The sequence below is a fragment of the Cajanus cajan genome, chromosome 6 (genome assembly GCF_000230855.2).
Source record: "Cajanus cajan strain Asha chromosome 6, NIPB_CcT2T_4, whole genome shotgun sequence".
In the NCBI taxonomy this organism is placed as follows: Eukaryota; Viridiplantae; Streptophyta; class Magnoliopsida; order Fabales; family Fabaceae; genus Cajanus; species Cajanus cajan.
This window is the reverse complement of record NC_138522.1, coordinates 36,880,402-36,903,553: the sequence shown is the minus strand read 5'-3', so window position 1 is coordinate 36,903,553 and position 23,152 is coordinate 36,880,402. Positions and strand designations below refer to the sequence as shown.

The 23,152-nt window shown below is 33.1% G+C and overlaps 5 protein-coding genes across 7 annotated transcripts; 4 read left to right on the top strand and 1 right to left on the bottom strand.

Annotated features, from left to right (window-relative positions):
• On the bottom strand, window positions 1-2,222 carry LOC109800849 (uncharacterized). 2 transcript variants are annotated; one of them, XM_083076995.1, is made up of 4 exons: window positions 1,926-2,222; window positions 1,452-1,659; window positions 551-609; window positions 1-357 (listed from the first exon to the last, which is right to left on the bottom strand). In XM_083076995.1, exons 1-4 carry the CDS (start codon window positions 2,104-2,106, stop codon window positions 326-328), a joined length of 480 nt encoding a protein of 159 aa, XP_082933121.1. In that variant the 5' UTR covers window positions 2,107-2,222; the 3' UTR covers window positions 1-325. The 2 variants fall into 2 exon arrangements, with proteins under 2 accessions (XP_082933121.1, XP_020217339.1); XM_020361750.3 differs by having other exon boundaries at window positions 1,452-1,752; window positions 1,926-2,201.
• Window positions 2,223-5,944: 3,722 nt separating this feature from the next.
• On the top strand, window positions 5,945-6,427 carry LOC145958677 (uncharacterized). Its single transcript, XM_083076187.1, has one exon. It carries the CDS (start codon window positions 5,945-5,947, stop codon window positions 6,425-6,427), a length of 483 nt encoding a protein of 160 aa, XP_082932313.1.
• An 879-nt stretch (window positions 6,428-7,306) lies between these two features.
• LOC109800111 (ubiquitin-conjugating enzyme E2 10) lies at window positions 7,307-10,357 on the top strand. 2 transcript variants are annotated; one of them, XM_083076994.1, is made up of 5 exons: window positions 7,307-7,473; window positions 7,541-7,619; window positions 8,518-8,645; window positions 9,048-9,152; window positions 9,849-10,091. In XM_083076994.1, the coding sequence occupies exons 2-5, from the start codon at window positions 7,550-7,552 to the stop codon at window positions 9,858-9,860; spliced, it is 315 nt and encodes a 104-aa protein (XP_082933120.1). In that variant the 5' UTR covers window positions 7,307-7,473; window positions 7,541-7,549; the 3' UTR covers window positions 9,861-10,091. The 2 variants fall into 2 exon arrangements, with proteins under 2 accessions (XP_082933120.1, XP_020216401.1); XM_020360812.3 differs by having other exon boundaries at window positions 7,312-7,473; window positions 9,997-10,357.
• A 4,193-nt stretch (window positions 10,358-14,550) lies between these two features.
• Window positions 14,551-15,327, top strand: LOC109800411 (uncharacterized). Its single transcript, XM_020361195.2, has one exon. The coding sequence runs from the start codon at window positions 14,551-14,553 to the stop codon at window positions 15,325-15,327; it is 777 nt and encodes a 258-aa protein (XP_020216784.2).
• Window positions 15,328-17,220: 1,893 nt separating this feature from the next.
• Window positions 17,221-19,543, top strand: LOC145958676 (uncharacterized). The gene is made up of 3 exons (XM_083076185.1): window positions 17,221-17,296; window positions 17,695-18,538; window positions 18,976-19,543. Exons 1-3 carry the CDS (start codon window positions 17,221-17,223, stop codon window positions 19,541-19,543), a joined length of 1,488 nt encoding a protein of 495 aa, XP_082932311.1.
• The last annotated feature ends 3,609 nt before the right edge of the window (window positions 19,544-23,152 follow it).

The window sequence follows — 23,152 nt, the reverse complement described above, 5'->3', positions numbered from 1 at the left end:
TTGATGAGCAAGTGATTGAATGTATATATACCAGAAGGAAGTCGTGAAGTTTCCACAATAAATGGCTAAAGACTAACACAAAGGACACAGGCTACATACGAAATAGGAATACATCCAGCTGAATCTGGTTTAAAGTTGTAGCTTAAACCATGTATATATTTCTGCTCTTTTAAATTTTCTAATATAAGAATAATATTGCAATTAACCTTTGGAAAAGGAAACGCTATACCCAAAAGAACCTTTCCTACACAATTGCTCAATAATCATTTCCTGTATGTATCTCCTACCAAGTTTACAGACAGTATCACGGAAATACAAATGAGATTCACTTCCTCAAAATTCTTGTTTTCACACCCCCTGAAATTCATTAAAAGAGAAATTAGAGAAGCATCATACAAATAGGCCAGCAAGTACTATATACCAGAGAAATAAGAAGCATGGAATGGTAACAGAGATGATAACTCCCCTTCCATGCACCTCCCCCCTCCTCACATCTTAAAAAGAAAATAAATAAATAAATAAAGGAAACCAAAATACTTATGCCACATACCTTCAACTTCCTCAAATTCAATTTCCTTGACCAAGTCAGATGCAGCATTATACTGAAACCTACAAAGGAATTGTGATACATGTATTTAGTGATAGATTAAAACTCAAGAAAGTTTCATGATAACTGTTGAAAAGTGAAAACAATACTTTGACAGAATTTACAACAGAAAAATTGCGATGAAGACCACACAAAACACTAACCAAACTTGTTAGAAAAAATTTTAAACTGGCTTTAGTTATTACAATTCTAACTATCTAATAATTCCTTGAATTAAGGGATTAGGGAATGCAGTGGTGTTGCAGACATCTGCCATGCAGGTATATGGTGTGCATGTGTGTATACCCAGGGGTCATTTTCACGCACATCAGGACCTATCTTACCTTGTAAGTATTAGGACTTCAGAAAAGGGATAATGAGAAGCATTCTTTACAGGAGTCAAGGATACTTTTCAAATGGCACGACAAATTACTTGGAATTCCCATCAGCAATGCACCATAATTCTCATACATAACTACAAATCTTATGATCTCTGGGTTTTCTGTTTGTGTTTTATAGTGTAAAACATCAATCAGTAGCTCACAACAGAAAAATGCAGCTCAACAAAGTAACATGTAATGTAACAAGATTTGCAGAAACAAGGAAAAAATCTGTTGATTTTCTGAAGTTAAATTATAAGTATGCCATTTCCCTTCAGAGCACAAAAATTCAATGGTGTTTGCTAGCATGTGTATTTACAAAATTTCGAAACTATAATTATTTTTTAATCCAGACCAGAAAGGCATCACTGTTTTTGCCCCACATTCTGACATTTTCCCCAAACACGCCCAGTGGCTAGATCATGCAAGCAACCACATACAATGATAATGGGTGAATCAAAGCAATAAGTGTAAATTCAAATTACCTATTGGAAGGAACGACATCGAGCTCATAAGCTTCAACAAAGGCAGTGATGATTTCATTCTTTCTAGCACTAGCTATAAGTAAATCATACTCCGTAGGAACTATTACTGCAAGAAAGTTATCACTTAGTTCACTGAGACAAATCTTCTCAACCGCTGCAAGGGCTATCCTCCGTTTAAGGGAATCGGTCTCAGGGTCGACAATGTAAACTGCAAAATCCGTAATTAACATGAAGCGGCATTTCATCTTCCCTGAACCCGTGAACTTCCAAACTTTATCCGCAAATAGAACAATCTGGTCCCCTTTAAACAAAACATCCTATAGCATTTAAGAATTGCTCCATGCGTCTTTTTTTTTTTTTCTTTTTCTTTTCATTCAATAATAACATATAACGCATTATTCACATTACAACGGCATTCCTAAATTAAATTACTGGATAAAAAAAAGTGAGGTTATTTAGAGGGAAGCTTTCAACCTTGCTTGTTCAAAATCTTCATAATGTAGGGGTGTGAAGGGAGGTCGATGTAGTCCCGTTTACGGATCTTCTCTTGATCCTGCGGTTGGTCCTGTGAAACGGGAGACGAATCATCGTCTGGAACGTCGCCGTTTTGGGGTGGTTGAGATTTGGAATCCTCGACCTGGGTTTGCCTCGACATCCTCAATCGCTCTGTTTGTCTTTGTTCCAGAAAACAGAAAGAAAGGAAGGGTTTGATGGGAGTGGTTACGTTACGAGTTATGAGTCATTGAGTTGAAACGAGCCAACTCGCGCGCGTTCCACCGCGTGCATGATTCTGTGGACCCCATCCAGCTGGCTCTCGCTCATCATTATTTTGTGCTCTCACACACACCTATGTGGATTTTTTATCCACCTCCATAATTTTATATCAAATAATTAAAACTAATTTTAATAAATAATTAATTAATTCTTGTTACATACATATATCTCCTTGCAACAAAAATTTACCCATGCCTTCGGTTCTCACTTTCCGCAGTTTCATTTCTACTTCATTTCCTATCAGAATCCACGGAATTCTAATGAAAATAGAAGCTTCTAGAATAACATATGGATAAGGTAGAAAATTAAGACCACGTGTTTATTATATTTATACAATTGAAGAAAAGGGCAAAAAAGGAGAGTAGATAACGATGTATGAAATAAACTCCTTTAATTACTATGATCAAATAATTGTATTGGTTTAATTAATATTCCTTTCATTTTATTTTGATTGACATTTTAATATTTCTTGATTATTTATATTTTTTTTAAGTTTATTTACATATTCTCGTAACATTTTAAAGTTGATAACGCTTGCAAGACATATTTTTTCTTACCAAGATATTATTTATCACAAACAAAAATTACTGTTGTTTATTTTAATTTAATTATCGTTTTATAATATTAATAATATTTAATATATTTTTTATTATACTCTTAATTATTATTAATATATTTTTAATTATTAATAAAAATTTGAAAATTTTAAAAATATATTAAGAAATTACATGATTTATTTTATGAAATTAAATATATTAGTTGTATTTTAAAATTTCATGTAAAAAGTTTAAAAGTTAAACATATTAGAACAGAAATAATATGTACTTTTTTCTTATTTAAAATAATGATAAAATATTTAAATCATTTTCTAAATGTTTAAAAATTATTTTAGATCGATCGATATTGAATATTTTATTTTTTTACCTACTGATTTAATCGTATTATTTAACTTTTATTCAGCATGCTTATATTAATAAAATTCAATATACTGTAAAAAAACAAAATCAATAATGCACGCGCGGACACAGAAGCTTTTAAAATTATAATGATTACATTATAAAGTACTTTCTTACTCACACCTAATTTTGATTTATTAAAAGTGTTATAACTAGTTTAAGAATTAAAATATGAAAATGATAAAAATAAAATTACGTCTTCCAACTTCTTATCGTTTTTTTTTTGAATGATTCAACTTCTTATCATAGAATTACAATTTATTTTAAACATTATTGGTGATCCAAAACATTAATTGACAAGGGTAAAGTGACAAATGAGTTGATATGATCATATAATAATAATTAGTCGTTATTAAAAGAAATTAAAAAAAGATACGACATTACAAAGAAATATAATTCATGTAGCCACGGTATTATTTTTTTTAATCATTCAAATCAAACTTTGTATTAAAAATAACCTTAATACAGTTAAAATTTAATTTATGAAAAAATCAGTAAATACTCCTCCCAATGCCATATTATATATATTCAATCAATTAAATTAAACTCGTTAATATTTGTAAAATATTACACATTGCATATTTAGTTTATGATATTTAGTTGCACTAAAATTTAATTAAAAATGATTTAAAAACATGTTGATTCGTTTTTTTTAAAATCAAGATCAATTAAAATGCAGTTGATTATTCCATTTGTCTGTTTAGTCTTTTAATTTTTTAATATCTACATTATTCAATAAATTAATAAAATTATACTATTAGAGCACCTCCAAAGGAGGGTGATTGAAGGGTTTCTTATTGTTAAGCACCGTACCTTATAACAAACCCCATTGGACCTGTCTTACGTGGCAGATAGATTTCTTAAATTTTTTTTCTGAATTGCTTGTACAAGCAACAACTCTTATCACTGACAAAAGCAATTTGATTGGTTCAAATTTATCTACGTGGACCAAAATATTCTGAGAAACAAAAACAGAAAAAACAATTTTCACGTCCTTCACGCTGTTCCTTCGTGTGGGAGGTTTGGCAACGCCGCGTCAATGGCCGTTCGAGAGTCACTGGCCAAACCCCTCCGCCCCCGTGCGCGGCAACCGGCCAAACCCCTCCGCCCCCCGTGCGCGGCAACCGGCCAAACCCCACAGCCCCCCTGCGCGGCAAAAGCCACAGCCCCCGTGCGCGGCAAAAGCCACAGCCCCCGTGCGCGGCAAAAGCCACAGCCCCCCGTGCGCGGCAAAGCCACCGCCCCCCGTGCACCACCCCTTTGCCCCGCGGGCCAGAAGCCACCGTCCCCGTGAGCGACCCCCTCCGCCCCGCCCCCTCCGACCCGCGCGCAAGAAGCCATGACCAGAGCTGTCAAAACGGGCCAACCCGGCCCATGTGGGCCGACCCACCTTGACCCACTTTAAAAACGAGCCAACCCAACCCGGCCCACTTGTAATTTTTTCAAAAAAAATTTGGCCCGGCCCGGCCCACCACGGGTTGGTGGGTTATACGGGCCAGCCCACCAGCCCACCAAAAATTAAAAAAAAATTATTAACAAAATTCAAAATTTTAAATTAATTATAAATTAACATAATAGTCATAAAATTAACATCATTAATAGTTATAAGTCATAATTCATCATACAAAATTAAATACAAATCATGATAAAAGTTTAAAATAAAAATTTTCAATATATCATCATACAAAATAAACTACAAATCATATTCAAATTTTTATTGAAAAAAAAAATGGTGGGTTGGTGGGCCACCCGGCCCACCACGGGTTTAGCCCGGGTGGGCCGGGTCAAAGTGGGCCGGGTTGAAATATACCCACCTACTATAAAACTTCAATTTTTTTTGGCCCGGCCCGGCCCATTTTCAAGGTGGGCCAGGTTGGCCCACGGGTCCCGGCCCACTTTGACAGCTCTAGCCATGACCCTTTCACATTGTGTAGTTCATTTGCAGTTATTGTTCTGTTAATTTGCATTTCATTATCCAAGTTTACAATTTATTTCAAAAAATTACTATTCACGTTTATTATTCACGTTTACTATTGGCATCCAAAAAAAATTATTATTTTTTTTCATTTGTAATTTTTTTTATATTCTACCACATGGATCCCAATCAATTTAATTTTCAAAGTTATTTTAATTTTTTACAAAACCAACCACCACCTCCAATCCCTTCCGATGAAAATTCTCAAAATCCTCAATTTTTTACATACCCACCACCACCACCACATTCAACCAATGATAATTCTCCAAATCCCCATTTTTTTATGTATCCACCACCACCACCACATTCAACCAATAATAATTTTCCAAATCCTCATTTTTTTATGTATCCACCACCGATACCAACCAATCCCAATATAATTTTTAGGCCTTCAAATTTTTCCGAAACAGATTCACCAATTGGTTCCGTATCCGAGTCTCAAGTAGGGCTAGAGAACATCACACTTGATGTTGGAAGGCAACAAGGAGAAGAAATATCTACTCAAAAAAAATCACGTGTAAGTTTTTCTGTTGAAGAGGATAATTTACTTATTCAATCATGGCTCAACATTTCGAAGGATCCAATTGTTGGAGTTGATCAAACTGGAAATAGTTTCTAGATTAGAATCAAGGAGAATTATAACAACAATCGCAATCAATTTCCAGTAAGAAATCCAGGTCAGTTAAAAAGTCGTTGGTTTCGAATGAATAAAGCTGTTCAATTATTTGTCGGATGTTATAAACAAGCTCGTGATAATAAAAAAAAGCGGCAACTCAGAAAAAGACATCATGGCAAATGCATATAAAATTTACTCGCAAGATGTAGGTGAAAAATTTAATTTTGAGCATGCATGGCTATTATTAAGAGATGAGCCAAAATGGAAATCGGAATCAATGGAGAGCTCTTCCAAACGATCAAAGATTTCAAAATCTGGGCAATACTCAACGTCTTCTAACACAGATGCAGCTAATGATTGTGAAGAATATGACCCAACAACACCAATGTCTCGTCCAATAGGTCAAAAAGCAGCGAAGAGAAAAAGTAAAGGAAAGGTTGGCGAAACATCTTCCAACAAAGAGGAGTTGGAGAACATGACAAAAGCAATGTTAGAAAGAAGTGCTGCAGTAAAGAAATTGGCTGAAGCGAAGGAAGCAGCTAACTTTAGTGCAATGTATGAAATTCTCATGAAGGACACATCTGGAATGACTGAGAAGCAGCTCAAAGATCATGAATTGGCTTGTAATTTTATTAGGCGCAAATTAGGAGATTAAATATTGTTGTAATTTTTGGTATTTCTTTTTATTATGTAATTTCTCTTTATTATGTAATTTCTCTTTATTATGTAATTTTTTTTATTATTGTAATTTTTGGTATTTCTTTTTATCAATAAATTTATTTTTATTATTATAATTTTTAATTTGTTAATTATTCATATTTATATATTATTCATAATAATTAATTTTATAAAAGTTTATCATAAAGTGTAGTGTGAGGTGTCAAAAAAGTGTAGTATGAGTTGTAAAAAGTAAGAGTGTTTATAAGCAATTCCCATTGGAGAAAAAATTGTAAAAATGTAGTATGAGTTGCTTATGAGTGACGTGGCACAGTGAGACCCATTTAAAGTGGTTGGGAGTTGCTCAAAGCAACTCCCATTGTAGATGCTCTTAAAACAACATATCTTGTTGGTACACATTATTTTGTCTCTTAATTTCTAAAAAAAACTCTTTCTCTCTCTTATAATTTTGATTTTTTACTTGTTTGAAATATAATTTTTCAAACGTTTGAGATCTTATAAAACTGTTTATAGTGTTAATTATGAATGAGTAAGATATAGTTAAAGAGAGAGGAGATATTTATTTAGATAAAAATAATGAGTGCGTTAAAAGCGTTAAGACGCGGAACACGGTTACGCAGGTGGAGAGGAGAGAGGTTTGGATTAAGGAATAATAGGAGCGGAAACAAAGACCGTTCCTTTTGGTTTTGGGTGCCACTTTTTGACCCTGGGTGGGAAAAAAGGAATGGATTTCGTACAGAAAACGCAAGTAGGGACCCACACCCGTTCTCTTTGGGAAAAGATAATAATAATAATAATAATAATAATAATAATAATATTAATAATAATAATAATAATAGGAAAACGAGAGAGAAGAAGAGAAGGAATTGTAAAAAGGAAAGGGGAAGGAAGGGACAAGGGAGGCGCACCAGACATTTATAAAAGCTCTTTTCCTTTCACCAAATCCAAATCTCTTACATTTTCAGCTTTCTCTCAGGCTCACGCCTCACACAAATTATTCAAAACAACAACAACAGCAACAAGGTAATCGGAGATCTATCAATCTGTTTGCGTTTTCTTGCCTTCTCATCTCATTTTCGATTTCTGTTAGGTTTTGGCGATGGCGTCCAAGCGGATCTTGAAGGAACTCAAGGATCTCCAGAAGGATCCTCCTACCTCCTGCAGCGCTGGTATTTACGATTCTTCTTTCATTTTCAATCTTTATGCAACCATTCCCTCGCCTATAATATTTTTAATATAAATTAAATCGGACAAATATTTCGATCTGACCCTCATGCTGAAGGTGAATCGATTCTGCTGATTTCGTGCTAAAATTTGTGTGCGTGTGAGGGATGTTCATGTCGATTGTTCGAATTCACGGCTGTACATTTTATGGACCTGTGCAATTCTGTGCTATCCTTTTTTTTTCCATTGGAACAATTCTGTGCATGTTTTAAGCTCGCATGGTTCTGTTTTGTTGCTTGATAAATGGTGATGTTGTTGTCTGGATCATGCCTCTGTTACGTGCTGCGCTTGTGCGAGTCATGACCAAAATTGCAATAGGGAAATTGGAATTCCTGTAATTGTACATGTTGTTGTTACCGTCTTAGTATGATCCGACAATCTGTATTGTCAATAATATTCTGCATTATGAGAACTCTTATTTTTCACTGTGGATCTCTGCTTGTGCTATTCTGTAACCTGATTTGAGGGATGATTGAAATTAATTTGTCTGCTAAGTTTTATTAAATCAAGTTAAGGCTTTCATATGACCTAGATCTTCATTCCCAATAGACGCTTCATGGTATAATTGTTGTGCATATTTGGATTGGTTTATTTTGAAGAAATACATTATTTTGTAGCTTCATAATCATGCTACTAGTATTGTGAATATAGTTGGATAAAACTGTTGGAAATTTGCTTTGTTAGTTCTCTCTAGTATCAGCAGGCTATAAGCCTACCCATTGGGAGCATGAGATGTTATTCTGTGCTTGGTTATTTTAGGACTTACGAATCTGCCCAGTCTAATTATGTGTTGTTGAGAAGAACTTTGCGCTTATCCCATTGTTATTTCCTGAAACATTGCAGGTCCTGTGGCTGAAGACATGTTTCACTGGCAAGCAACAATTATGGGTCCTCCAGACAGTCCTTATGCTGGAGGTGTCTTCCTAGTCACTATTCATTTCCCTCCAGATTATCCCTTTAAGCCACCCAAGGTCTGTATTTATAGATCTTTCTGTTTCTGTGGTGTTTTTACACTTCTTTCAATTCTATACCAGTTATTTTTTAAAGAATGCCATGATTCATTTTTACCACTTATTTAGCTTGTTTGGAGCTTTTATATTCCAAGGGAGCCTCTTAACAGTAAATGCATATTATATAACACTCTCATTTCCGAACATAACTTAAAATTTGGTGTTTGGTCCCGATATTTTCAAAATTAGGACAAATTGCAGCATTTATGTTGTTGAAAATTCTACCTTATATATATATATGTGTGTGTGTGTGTGTGTATATGTATATGTAGTAGTATAATTTTAATTTGTATGCCATCATGAGCACTGTGCTACTCCTTCAGCTGATCTTGTGTATACTCGTGGATTGTGGATGCCTTTCAGGTTGCATTCAGGACGAAGGTATTTCACCCAAATATTAATAGCAATGGAAGCATTTGCCTTGACATATTGAAGGAGCAGTGGAGCCCTGCGCTAACTATTTCGAAGGTCGGTTTCTTGATTTATCACAAATAAGAAAAGCTCTTATTCCTTAAACAATGTTTTAATCATTCTTCTAGTTAAACCATCTAAATTTAGAGTCTGTTTGAATTAACTTTTGTATAAGCACTTGTAGGAGAAGAAAACAAGAAGAGAAAATGAAATAAGTTTTTTTATAAGTTAAAATTAAGAACAGAAAATGAAACGAGTTTTTTAATAAGTTAAAATAAGTTGATGCACAAGTTAAAATAACTTTTTTGAGATGCTAATATGAAAGAATTTATTAGCAAATTTTAGTTTATTGAGAAACATTTCATTTTACTTTTTTTTTTCCAATAAGTACTTATATAAATGTTTATCCAAAAAATTATTAGGCTTGGCCTAGTGGTGGAGTGTTGAGATAGTTGTTTGAATTTTGTTGTCGTTATTGTAATTCTTAATGATAAAAAAAAAAGTTTATCTAAATGGGGATGTGACAATTTCACAGCCTTAATGATCAATAATATTTATAGGGCATAGCATACTAATACTAAAGTATGATATATCAACTCATAAAAAATGATGTAAAATCATTTTTGTTCTTAGTGGAAAATTTAAAATCTCTGTATTTCTCTGCAAAGAAGTCTGAACTGCTGATTTGCATAAAGTTTGGAATTATATGGTTAATTTTTAATAACTCTCATGGAAGGAGACCACAATATGTAGCCTTGCAGTTGACACTTTCAAGCAGTCAAGCTGTTATGAGGGTTTCGTAGCCTGAGGTTTTAAGCATAACCAGTCAAAGTGCTCCTTCTTCAGAACAAGATGTTGAATTGCAACTAAGGATTGTTTACTCTGTCTTTTACGTGTTTAGGTGTTGCTCTCAATTTGTTCCCTGTTGACGGACCCTAATCCTGATGATCCTTTGGTCCCGGAAATCGCCCACATGTACAAGACAGACAGGAACAAGTACGAGTCAACTGCCAGAAGCTGGACCCAGAAATATGCCATGGGCTAATTGACCTGTGGTATGTGTGAGGGAGAGCCTTTCTACTTCTAGTGTTTAGGCCTCTCACCCCTTGTATGAATATTTGTCGTTTTCAATCATCATTAAGGCCCCCCCTCTAGTTGAAAATGAATGGGGGAAACGTTTTCCCCTGCTGTTTGTATTGCAAATGGTAATTTAGAACAGTGAAATGTGGCCCCAATCAAATGTTATGCTCAATTTTTAACCATTTTAATGGTGCCATTGCATGTTTAATTTTTTTCCCCGTTTAATGACTAGGTTTGGAGGATTATAGAATTTTTCATCACTGCTAGTTATTATTAAACCTTGATCCTTTAATTTTTTTAATAATAATTTTATACTTCCCGATAATGCAGCCTAACTCAAGTCCGATTTCTTACTCTCAAGTGCAAAATATATATATATATATATATATATATATATATATATATATATATATATATATATATATATATATATATATATATATATGTGTGTGTGTGTGTGTAAATATTGTAGTGGTGTATTGGATTAAATTTTTAGAGGATTTTTTGTTTTTAAAAACACTTGATATTTAATTAATATATTCTATTTGTATAAGGCCATAGGCCATGAGGAAAAGAGAAAGGCAAAATCCGGTGAAATTCTTCGTTTTAATTTGGTAGGTTAAGTTTTGGATTAAATTGGATATTGAATTTTGATTAATTAAGTAGATGATGGTGTTTGATTTAAGGATATTCAGCATATCATTTTATTCATTATTAAGAAAAAAAACCGAATGGGAATTTTTGAAATTGTTGCGGTGTGTTTATTAGTTTGGATTGACATGATGAATTTTATAATCCATATCAAATAAAATAAGTTGGTTCAGATTGATTGAGAGAATTGGTTTGTTTTGTAATATCTCAAAATTAGAGTAATAAAAGTTAATTAGATAATAAAAATACCTTTTTTTATCTTTTAATAAGTGTTTTATATAATGTAAAAATAATTAGTCGTAATTATAGCGATTTTTGAAGGACCACCCTTGAGGCTCAACAAGGGCTTTCGCCCCCTAGAATCCCAAAGGCAGCACCCCACACAGAAGAGAAAGGAGAAGGGGAAAAAAGACTATTAAAAAACGGAAATAGAGAAGAGAAAGGAGGAGAAAGAGAGAGAGAGAAGGGATGACCATACGCGACTTTTTTTTTTTTTAATATACTATTTTTTATTATTATTTATTCAAATAACCTGAGCCGTTTTTTCTCTATCTGAATAATTCTTTTTTTTTTTTTTTGCCTAAATGAGAAATCTGATAACCGATTTTTCAATGAAGTTTTTTTAATTTTTTTTAAAAAATTCATTAAGAAATTGGTTATTGTGTAACCGATTTTTTATTGGTCCTTTTCTTTTTTTTGCATTTTTTGATTTCTGTCTTTTAAATTTTTTTAAAATATTACAATTTTCAGAATTTGAAAATATTTTTTTATAATTAAATTATATGTTTTTGTTTTTATATAACTAATATTATAATTATATATAAAATTAAAAAATTATGTATAATATTTTAAATTTATGTTAAAAATAGATAATATTAAAACTTACTTATTTTATAAAAATAGAAATTTATTTATAAAAAAAATAGAGATAATTTAATTTAAAATTCGTTAATAAAATATAAAAAATAATATATATTTTAATAATGAAGTTAACAAGTTTAAATTGACAATTTTTCGTGGTTTATATATCAATTTTGGTTGATATTATTGTGTCTTTCACAAATATCATGTTGTGTAACTTTAATTTTTCTTTTCATTCTAATAATTTTGTTTTTTTTTACCAATTTTAATATATAATAAAATAATATTATCATTATTTAATAAAAATATCTATAATTATTAATGTAAAATAAATATATTAAATAAATTATACATATTTACAAATATAAAAATTAATTATTAAATTACATTATTTAATTTTCTATATTTTATAAATTTAATTTAAATAATAAATTAAAATTTTAAATATAAGTATAATATTAAAATCTGAAATTTAAAATAAAATTTAAAAATCAGTATAATGTTAATTTCATTATTAAAAATATAATTATTCTTTAGAAATATTAAATTTGTTTTTCAAATTCTGAAAATTAATATAAATTAAAATCAGAAAACAAAAAACAAAATAATAAAAAAAAACCATGAAAAATGGTAATCAATTTCTCAATGAACTTTTTAAAAAAAAAATTAAAATTCATTGAAAAATCGATTACCTAGTAATCAATTTCACACTTAAACCAAAAAATAGATCATTCATGTTAATAAAAAAAGTTCCATATTATGTAAATAAATAAAATAATATATTAAAAAAAAAGTCTTCATACGCGAGATCTTTGTAGTATGACCTTTATATCCCTTTTTTATGTTTTAAAAGTTGACGAATTTATTAAATTAATTTTTATGACTAAATAACCGTAAAGTTATTTTATATGATCGGTATATATTCTACTTTTTCAAAAAGTTTTACCTCGCAGTCCAATTTTTTTATATGATAAATAAGACTCGATAATTATTATAATATTTAACAAATCATCTATGCTAATCCTCACTTCCTAAATAAACAAATCAAAAGGAAAAATTGTATTTTATTAAGTAATTTTGGTTCTTTTAATTGTAATTGTTCATATATTAAGTTAGTTAAATATCCCTTATAATATTTTAAAGTTTCAATTTAGTCTCACTTTAATTTTTAGTTTTAATTTGGTCTTTAATAATTTAAATTACTGTAATGTCGGACCTTCCGTCCAAATTTTTTAAATGAAGTTAACTCTTGGCCACGTGGATGCTACGTAGATGTATAGGTGGATGCCAAATTTCTTTAATACACCTAGAACCAGAACGGTCCGTTCTGAAACCAAAACGACCCGTTCTGCTTGCACTCGTGGTGTGTTAATTTTGCATCTGGAACGGCCCGTTCCAGATGCAAAATTAACACACAACGAGTGCAACCAGAATGGGTCATTCTGGTTCTAGAAGGCCAAACACAAACGGTCAATGATTATAGTTTACTAACGTGATTCTAAATCACGGTTGTGAATCGTGCAAGGAAAAAGAACTCAAGGTACAAAGCATTTCAAACACTGGATTTGCTAATATTGTCAATGAGGAATTTATAACTTCAATTGCTAAACAATTGGGTTATACACCATTTCTAGACCAATTGCAGGATATAGGAGCTCCTAGAAGTATTAATTATAATACTTGCTATGTAATGCAGTATATCACTAAGGACAATGATGACATGTTTTATTTCATTATTAGTCAAACTGGAGCGAACCCCTTACTACCAAATCGGCACTATACAGTCAAGGATGAAACGACATGATGTTTCACCTTAGAGTCATTGACCGATGTACCCCAACAACAACAATATTTCAATTTTTGAATTTTTGTTTTCAATCTTTGAACCACATTGCTGCATTTTGTTGAACGCACGTATGTGGTTGGCGTTCTGGAACGGGCCGTTCAAGATGCAACATTAACACACCACGAGTGCAAGCAGAATGGGCCGTTCTGGTTTCAAAACAGGTCATTCTGGTTCCAGATGCATTAAAGAAATTTGGCATCCACTTATGTATCTATGTGGCATCTATGTGGCTAACAATTAACTCCGTTTAAGAAATTTAGATAGAAGGTCCGACATTGCAGTAATTTAAATTAGGGACCAAATTGAAACAAAAAATTAAAGTAGGACTAAATTGAAACTTTAAAATATTATAAGGGACCAAATTAGGTATTTAACTTATTAAGTTTTAAATTAGTTTTTAAACCGTAAAAAATAAATCTATTACCACAAAATTTCATCAAATATTTGACAAAAATATAATATACAACTATATTGCGTAAATTAAAATCAAAACATATATAATTGAAGTGACAACCTTTTCATTATAATTTTTTAAAAAATTTATTTTATACATTTTATTTATCAATTTGTATAAATTAATGATACGCCATGTTTTTATTAATTATTAAATGAAATTTTATTGGATTTATATGAATTATATAATTAGTTATTTTTGTTTATTTTCTATTTTTCTTCCCTCGTATATATATTGACTTTGTCATTCTAAAATAATAACACAGATGTATTTTCAATCAATTTCTTTTCCTTCTTTTCTCTTCCTCCTCTCATCATAGTGTTGATCATGCAACAGTTCTAATATGGTATCAGGAAAGACTATTCAAGACGATCAAAGATCCATTCCCCCAACACCCAAACTGCCACTCTAATTGATTTCCTTATCCACTCCTGGCTAATCAAGCAAAAGATCCAAGCCAAGATGTCTCCAATCCTTTTTTTCTACATCATTCAGATGGGTGTGGCCTTGTTCTCACATCTCAGCCTCTTGATCATAAAAATTACACCACCTAGAGCAGAGCAATGCAGGTTGCCCTTTATGTGAAAAACAAATTGGCCTTCATTGATGGTACCCTCTCGAAAGCTGCGAGTACTGATTCTACCTTTGCTTCTTGGAATCGTGCAAATAACGTCATCATCTCTTGGCTCTACAATTCTGTCTCCAAAGACATTACTACTAGCATCTTGTTTGCGTCTACTACCCAAGAATTTTGGGAAGATTTAAAAACAAGATTCTCAAGAAAGAATGGTCCTCCAATCTTTCAACTCCGGTGCCAATTGATGTCTCTCCACCAAGGCATGGATGATATCAGCACATATTATACCAAGCTCAAGTCAATCTGCAAAGAATTATCTAGCTACAAACCAACCTTCCAATGCACCTGTGGAGGGCTTCAACAACTTCAATCATTTATCGAATCTGAATATGTGATGTCATTCTTGATGGGTATGAATGACTCCTTTTCTCAAATTCGGGGTCAAATTCTCCTTTCAAACCCCTCACCCTCCATTAGAAGTGTTTTCTCTCTTGTTCTTCAAGATGAAGCCCAACGTGAAATTGTCACTTCTTCTCCCCTTATTGCTAATTTGGATAACATTGCCTTTGCTGTCAACTCTTCACAACCTACAACTAGTAAGAGCAAATTCACCAAGAAAGAAAGGCCCAGATGTGCACACTGCAACATGTTGGGGCACACCAAAGATAAGTGTTACACGATAGTTGGATATCCTCTGAATTATTTCAAAAATCGTACAACCAATACTGTGAATCAGGTTACGGGTAGCCCTGGTTACGGGTAGCTGTGAGGCCCCATTCCATTTTCTTTTTCCCAACTCTCTTCTCCCTCACTCAAGAGCTCTCATTTTTCCTTTTCTTTCTTTTCCTTGTGGCTGATTTCTCTCCTTGTGGTGGCTTTGGTTGGAAGGTGCTGAACCGTAAGGCTGGGACTTGCTGTGATTTCGAACGTTCCTTTTCTTCCTCCTCTTTCGTTCGAGCTCTTCTTCGTCTCCGTCGCCGTTTCCGTCTTCCCGTAGCTCGGATTTCTTAACCGAGGTAAGGGAAACTAGTTTTGGCTATGATTTGTTGAAAGTGAGTTCATACACTCATTTGTGGACTGATGATTCGTTGATTTTGGGCTGAGATTGAAGAAATTTGTTTTCGGGTTTTTCCGGGGTTTGGGTGAAAATTTGGGGTTTTCTTGATTTAATGGTTGCATGTTGAAAATGAGGGGTTTTTCTTGACGATTGATGAAAATGTGATACTTTGGATGGTTTGCATGTGGGATTTATGTTGGTTTTCGCAGGTTTTGATGAAATTTTTGTAGTAGGTAAGGGTTCCCGTTTGAATTTGCGCCGGGCGCAGTTCTTCGCGCTGGGCTCGACTTGAAATGGGTAATTTCTGGGGTGAATTGCGTCGGGCACAGTTCTTCGCAATAGACCTCTGTAGGCGCGAATTTGATTTTCAGAATTTGACTTTATAGTCTTCATAAAAGTTGTAGCCTTGGATGTTAGCTTTCCAATGGCGCTGGAATCACTCAAAAAGGAGTTTTAGAACTCCAGATATGGCTGTTTTAGTGGAGAGGGGTCAATCCGCCAGCATTTGTTATAGCTGTTGCGGTTTTTAGAATTTTTAACAAAGTGGATGAAAGAATTAGGACTTGGTGTCTTCATGAGAGTTGTAGGAAATCTTTTTATCTTTCATATGAGATAAGGATGAGTGTGGTAGGAGTAGTATAACTCCTAATGTGCTGATTTCTGTGAAGGTTGCCATTTCATATTTAGTGATTTGGTTAGGTTGAAAGTTGTTCTAAGTACTTAGGTTGATTGGTGTTGTTTGGGTGGGTAATTTGACAAGATAGATGAGTTGTAAATAAGAGGATTGGGTCGTATTATGTGTTGAACATGTCATACGTTGTGAAATTGTTGATCATGCTGTTTTATGTTGTTGATGATGAAATGCTACGCTGTAATGGATATATATGTATATTGTCGTGCTGAGCTGAGTTGTGAGTAGTAAGTTGTGTTGTATACTACCTAGCTGTACTGGATGCTGATTTTGATGTGCTGCGCTGAGCGCGGCCCTTGTCGCGCTGGGCGTGAGACTCCTTGGGAGTCTCTGCCTTGTGGGCGCCGGGCGCAATTGGTATTGCGCTAGGCGCGAGTGAGCCTTGAACTCTCTGGCTGGGTCCCGTCGGGCGCGGGCGTGCTTGCACTGGGCGCGCTGGCCCCCCTGGTGCTCTCTGGTTGCACTGCGCTGGGCGCAACCATGAGTGCGCCGGGCGCGGAGATGTGACTTCACTAATGGATGTTAGAGGTTGTTTATGTTGAGTTCAAGTAAAAGCTGTTGATTATAATTTGATGACTTGTGGATAACGCTGCTTGTTGATGTTGAGTTGTATCAGTTGTAAATTATTGTAAGTTGATATGTTGTGTTGTATCAGTTGTATGCTGTCGTAAGTTGATTTTGTTGAGCTGTATCAGTTGAATACTGTTGTGAGTTGATATGTTGAGCTATACAGTTGTGTTATACTGTGTGTTGATATTGGATGTTGTAGGCCGAAAGGCTGAGGTGTTGTAGGCCGTAAGGCTGAGGTGTTGTAGGCCGAAAGGCTGAGATGTTGTAGGCCGAAAGGCTGAGGTGTTGTAGGAGCCCGGTCGACCTATACCGATTACAAGCGACCAATACTAACTTATATGGGTGACGACGCATTGTATGTTTTGTTGCTGTTATGTTGTATGGTTGATGAGTGGTATGCTGATGATGTGAGATGTATGGTGTTATTGCCGAATGTTGTAATATTTTAAATTGATTTTGTTAAGCTGATTGATGTGTTGATTTGATGTGCTGATAGGGGTGGCTAATTACTATTCATATATAGATATATGTATGTTATTTCTTTTTCACTAGCTTACCTTTAGTTGTTTCCATGTGGTTTGGACTGCGATGATCATACTATGTATGGGAGCAGAGCAGGGTTAGACTGGTGATAGTGGCAAGTCTGCAGCTGGCAAATGGAGGAGTCTTGTTTGGCGGATGTTGTTTGTTGGGCCACTATCTGGCTACTTTGGTTGTATTTCGTTTGCACACTCTAACTCTAGTCGGATTGGAACATTGTATATATTTATATTCTAGATCCTATATTTATATACTCGTTCTATTCTGTCTAGTGTTTCCGGTGTGCTGTGGCTGTGAGTGTAGTGACCAGCCAGGTCGTTACAGTAGCCCTGACAACTTACATACTTCTCAGACTTCAAATTTAACTCCTGATCAGTGTCAACAATTAATCAACTTTCTAACAAATCAAATGCACGCCGATACTACTTTAGATGCAATTGCTACTAATGTGATAGGTATCTGTATAATTGTTGCTCTCGATAATAATTATCATATATGGATCATAGATTATGGTGCAACCTCTCATATTTGTTGTTTTAAACACTTATTTCATTCTTATATTGCCATACATGATTCACATGTTCTCTTACCAAACTCCACAAAACTTAAGGTAGAAGGTATTGGTAGTATCAAGATTAATGATGATATTTTCCTTCATAATGTGCTTTACATACCAACATTTATATTTAATCTTTTATCTCTTCTAACTCTAGTCAATGAGAATTCTTTTAGATTTATTATGGAACCTAACTCTTTCACTCTCCAAGACCTGAAGACATTGAGGAAGATTGGCACTGCTAAACGGCAACAAAGGTTACTGGTTTTTGAGTTTCCTACATGCACTTTTCCTTCTAATTGTATCAATTATTGTAATGTTGTTACCTATGATACTTGGCATAAGAGATTAGGACATGTGCTTAATTCTGTTTACAAATTGATTGCTAATAAAACTGATATCAATTCTATTGATTCTAGTTATCACTGTAGTATTTGGAATATTGTTAAGCAAAATAGATTACCTTTCTCTAATCCTAATAAATTTAGTCCTAATTGTTTTGATTTAATCCATGCTAACATATGGGGCCCCTTTAGACAACCCACTTATTATGGTTTTAGGTATTTCTTGACTTTGGTGGATGATAAGAGTAGATTCACTTGGGTTTACATGTTTCACAATAAGTCTGATTGTATTCATATTATACCCTAGTTTTTTGCCTTTGTTGAAAATCAATTCCATACTAAAATCAAGACATTTAGATCTGACAATGCATCAGAACTTAATTTCAAAGATTTTTTTTCTTACAAAAGGGTGTTCTACACCAATTCTCTTGTGTTGAAAGGCCTGAATAGAATAGTGTTGTTGAATGCAAACATTTACACTTATTGAATATTGCTCGTGCCTTAATGTTTCAATCTAACGTCCCTATGACCATATGGGAAGATTGTGTTAAAACTGCTGTTTTTCTCATGAATAGAACTCTCAGGCCTATTCTGAACCACAAATCCCCATATTAACTTTTATATGATAAATTGCCTAATTATTCTGATTTCAGAATCTTTGGTACTTTGTGTTATGCTTCTACATTACTATCCAGCAGACATAAATTTAGTCTCAGAGCCACTACAACTATTTTCATTAGGTATCCTCATGGTTATAAAGGTTATAAACTTCTCAACTTGGTCACACATCAAACCTTCATCTCTAGAGACGTGAAGTTTTATGAAAACATATTCCCATTCCAAACCAACAACTCCTCTTCTCCTAATCTTGATGTTTTTAACAATCACATCACACCCAATCTTATACACACTGAATCTTATGATGATCTTGATCCTACACCTACCAGCACCACTCAAAACAAGACAGAACAGCAACACATTATACCTCCTGCAACTCCCCCTGAACAACCTCACCCAAGAAGGTCCAGCAGAGTTATCAATCCTCCTAGTTACCTCTCTAATTATCACTGCTACAATGTGACCATCGATTCCACTCCCCCTTATCCCATTCAAAACTCCATCAGCTATTCCAATTTACCCAAAACTCATACACATTACCTCTGTCAAGTTTCAGCTAATTATGAACCCCAAACTTACAAGAAAGCCATCAAATTTCCTTAGTGGAAGCAGACAATACAAGATGAACTTACAACTATGAAAGTTAATAACACCTGGTCCATTACCCTTCTTCTTCCTGACAACAAGCCTATTAGATGCAAGTGGCTCTTCAAATTAAAGCTCAATTCAGATGGCACTGTTGCAAAATACAAAGCCAGATTAGTTGCTAGAGGCTTCACTCAACAATATGGATTGGATTTTCAAAAAACTTTCTCATAGGTCGCAAAAATAACCACTCTAAGGTTACTTTTATCTGTTGCAGCATCTCAGCATTGGCACCTTGCTCAACTTGATGTCAACAATGCGTTTCTAAATGGTAGCCTTGCTGAGGACATCTACATGAAAATTCCTCAAGGTTATCCTCATCACATCCTTCTTACTTCCTGTGCCCCCTTAGTATGCAAGCTACACAAGTCTATATATGGCCTTAAACAAGCCTCAAGAAGTTGGTTCAATAAATTCAGCACCACACTAACTTCTCAGGGATTCAACCAGTCCAAGTATGACCACACCTTGTTCACTCAAGGTACCAATTCAACATTCATTGCCATACTTGTCTATGTTGATGACATTGTTATTGCTAGTCCAAACCTTGCTACTATCACCTCTGTCAAAGACATGCTCCACCAATACTTCAAATTGAAAGATCTAGGTGATTTAAAATTTTTCTTGAGTTTGGAACTATCAAAATCTAAGTCAAGGATTTTCATGTGTCAAAGACATTACACTCTTTCCATTCTTGAAGATTGTGGAATGCTGGCCTGCAAACCCTCAATTGTTCCTATGGAAGCTTCTTTGAAACTGCATGCTGAATCTAGCGTAAAACTCTCTGATCCAGGTGTATATAGAAGGCTTATAGGGAGGCTCTTGTATTTAACCATTTCTAGACCAGATATTAGCTACACTATTCACAAATTGAGTCAGTTTGTCTCTGATCCTCATTCTGGTCACATGGATGCTGCTCATATGCTATTGAGATATCTTAAACACACTACTAGTCAAGGAATTTTATTCAAGGCCAATTCTGACACTAAAATTCATGTATATGTGGATGCAGATTGGGGCTCCTACGTTGATAGTAGAAGATCCACCACCGGTTACTGTGTTTTCTTTGGAAATTCTCTTGTTTCCTGGAAAGCTAAGCGGCAGAATACTGTTAGCAAATCCTCAGTAGAAGCAGAATACAGATCTCTAGCATCTATCTCTACTGAGCTAACTTGGTTGAGGAATTTACTGATTGATTTCAACATTCATATTCCATATGCTACTATTTACTATGATAACCAGGCTGCTATCTACATTGCTTCTAACCCCACATATCATGAAAGAACTAAACACCTTGAAATTGATCTTCATTATGTAAGGGAACAAGTGGACAAAGGTGCTCTCAAGTTAATCCGTGTCAGAAAACATCATCAGTTAGTTGATATTTTCACCAAGTCCTTACCCCGTACTGTGTTTCTTAACATATTGTCCAAGCTGGGAGTTGAGAACATATTCCTCCCATCTTGAGGGGAGTATTGGATTTATATGACTTATACAGTTAGTTATTTTTGTTTATTTTCTGTTTTCCTTCCCTTGTATATATATTGACTTTGCTATTCTAAAATAATAACACAAATGTATTTTCATTCAGTTTATTTTCCTTCTTTTCTCTTCCTCCTCTCATCATAGTGTTGATCGTGCAACAGTTCTAATAAATTTTGAGATAAGAAATTTTAAATAATTAAAAAATAAACAAAATTAAATATAAACAATTAAAAACAGGATAACCGAAATCATTCATGAACTAAAAAATAAAAAAAAGGAGAAATTAATCTAAATGGAGAAATTAAATAGCAGCAAAAAGGATAATTTTATTGTGTCAAAAAAAAGGTAATTTTTTATTATGAAAAACAACGAAATTAACTCTTATATATTAAACAATTATCTTGCAGAGAAACATTTTTAAGAGTTACAGTTCCATGGAAGTGTTTTTTGAAATGATAACTCCTATATATTAAAAAAATAATAATATTTATTTATAAATTAAATTTTAATATTTAAAATGAATAATAATTAAAATAATATATTTATTCATCTTAAATTTAAAATATAAGTTATATATTTAAAAATATTTATTTATAATAGTTTTAAATATAATTGTATATTTAAATATAATATTTATTTATATACAAATTATTATAAAATTTTATTATATAAGAAATATTTAACCGTTAAAATATGCAAGCTTAAATATTAGTTTCAAAAATGTACCTTCCTCATTGAAGCAGCAGAGAGGTTGGGCCGGCCCACTGTTAACATTTTTTTTTTGTGAGGGACCATTGTAGTTTAAATTTTGTTTATCTCGGTTGAACTTAAATTCTCACGTGACACAATGATGATCCAAGACTGAAAAGAAACAAGCTTAAAGCCCATCATGGATCCTCATTATCACTTACTTTGGATCATAATTTTGAAGTTTGAAAGAAAATGGTAAAATCTCAAAATTTGTCATCAGTACTATTTTTCTCTTATTTACAGATTTCTCAAACAGTTCAATTACTTCTTCACCTGCAATCACTGGCACTGTCTGGTGACTCGGTGAGGTAAATGATAACTGGGCCCACACCCAACACTTACCAAGTTCTGCAATAACATTCCTATAATATTAAATGAGTAATGTTGTGGACTCTGAATCAAAGTTGCAAATTAACATTCTGAATCATTTAGTTATTTATATTTGTACAATATTTGAAATAAATTATTTTTTTAATTTTATTATTTTAAAATTTTAAACGTTCTGAGAATTTTTTGGCCAAAACATTTCCGAGGATGCATCATTTCTGAATATTAAATACCTCTTTTATTTCTGATACTGTTGCTAAACAAAAGGATCACAGATGTAATTTTTTGAGTAATTATTTTTTTTTCATGAAGACGTCACACAGTCGAGTACTATGAAAATAAAATAAATTTTTTATTAAATCTCAATTTTTAAGTAAAGAACATAAGTGTGGAAACAATTTGGACCGACGACATTTGATTCTTAAAAGAAAAATAAATTGAATCATATATATACTTTTTCCTTTAAAAATTTGCAAACGTTTTTCTTTAGATGACAGTTGTATAAAACTTATGTGGAAATACATTTTTTTTCCATGATGTTAATTGTATGTACAGTACAATAAACTCTTTTCTCTAAAGCAAAATATATTTAATCACCGATGTTATTTGTTTGCGTATCACTTATAAGTTATTATAATTATTGTAATACTCACATTTCAAAATTCACATTATTTTTACTGTTTTATTCCATAACTATTATTTACTGTCATAACTAATTTTATAAACTACGCTATTATATGTTTTAATAGTATGTACAAAGTATTTTAATCTTTAATAATAAAAATAATATTTTGTTTCAGTGTTCACATTTTTTAATTTTTTAACAAATTTATTTACTCAATTTTTTGATGTCTTAATTAATTTGTTTAATTATTTTTTGTAAGACCCTTTTCCTTTCTCTTTTCTCGACACCATTTCATTTTCTCCTCACTTTCTATTATCTTGTTCCAAATTGTTAAAGTCCCTTATTGTGTTGTTGTTGTTGAAAGTGTTGAATAGATGTGT

Excerpts from the sequence above, each read along its gene's own strand:
- LOC109800849 (XM_020361750.3), bottom strand. The coding sequence starts at position 2,106 with ATGTCGAGGCAAACCCAGGTCGAGGATTCCAAATCTCAACCACCCCAA. Across the intron at positions 610-1,451 it reads GATGTCGTTCCTTCCAATAG|GTTTCAGTATAATGCTGCAT; the intron begins GTAATTTGAATT and ends ATTCCTTTGTAG. Across the intron at positions 358-550 it reads TGAATTTGAGGAAGTTGAAG|GGGGTGTGAAAACAAGAATT; the intron begins GTATGTGGCATA and ends AATGAATTTCAG.
- LOC145958677 (XM_083076187.1), top strand. The coding sequence starts at position 5,945 with ATGGCAAATGCATATAAAATTTACTCGCAAGATGTAGGTGAAAAATTT.
- LOC109800111 (XM_020360812.3), top strand. The coding sequence starts at position 7,550 with ATGGCGTCCAAGCGGATCTTGAAGGAACTCAAGGATCTCCAGAAGGAT. Across the intron at positions 8,646-9,047 it reads ATCCCTTTAAGCCACCCAAG|GTTGCATTCAGGACGAAGGT; the intron begins GTCTGTATTTAT and ends GATGCCTTTCAG. Across the intron at positions 9,153-9,996 it reads CTGCGCTAACTATTTCGAAG|GTGTTGCTCTCAATTTGTTC; the intron begins GTCGGTTTCTTG and ends TTACGTGTTTAG.
- LOC109800411 (XM_020361195.2), top strand. The coding sequence starts at position 14,551 with ATGCAGGTTGCCCTTTATGTGAAAAACAAATTGGCCTTCATTGATGGT.
- LOC145958676 (XM_083076185.1), top strand. The coding sequence starts at position 17,221 with ATGGGTGACGACGCATTGTATGTTTTGTTGCTGTTATGTTGTATGGTT. Across the intron at positions 17,297-17,694 it reads GTATGCTGATGATGTGAGAT|TGTTTCCGGTGTGCTGTGGC; the intron begins GTATGGTGTTAT and ends TATTCTGTCTAG. Across the intron at positions 18,539-18,975 it reads CCCACTTATTATGGTTTTAG|AATCTTTGGTACTTTGTGTT; the intron begins GTATTTCTTGAC and ends TTCTGATTTCAG.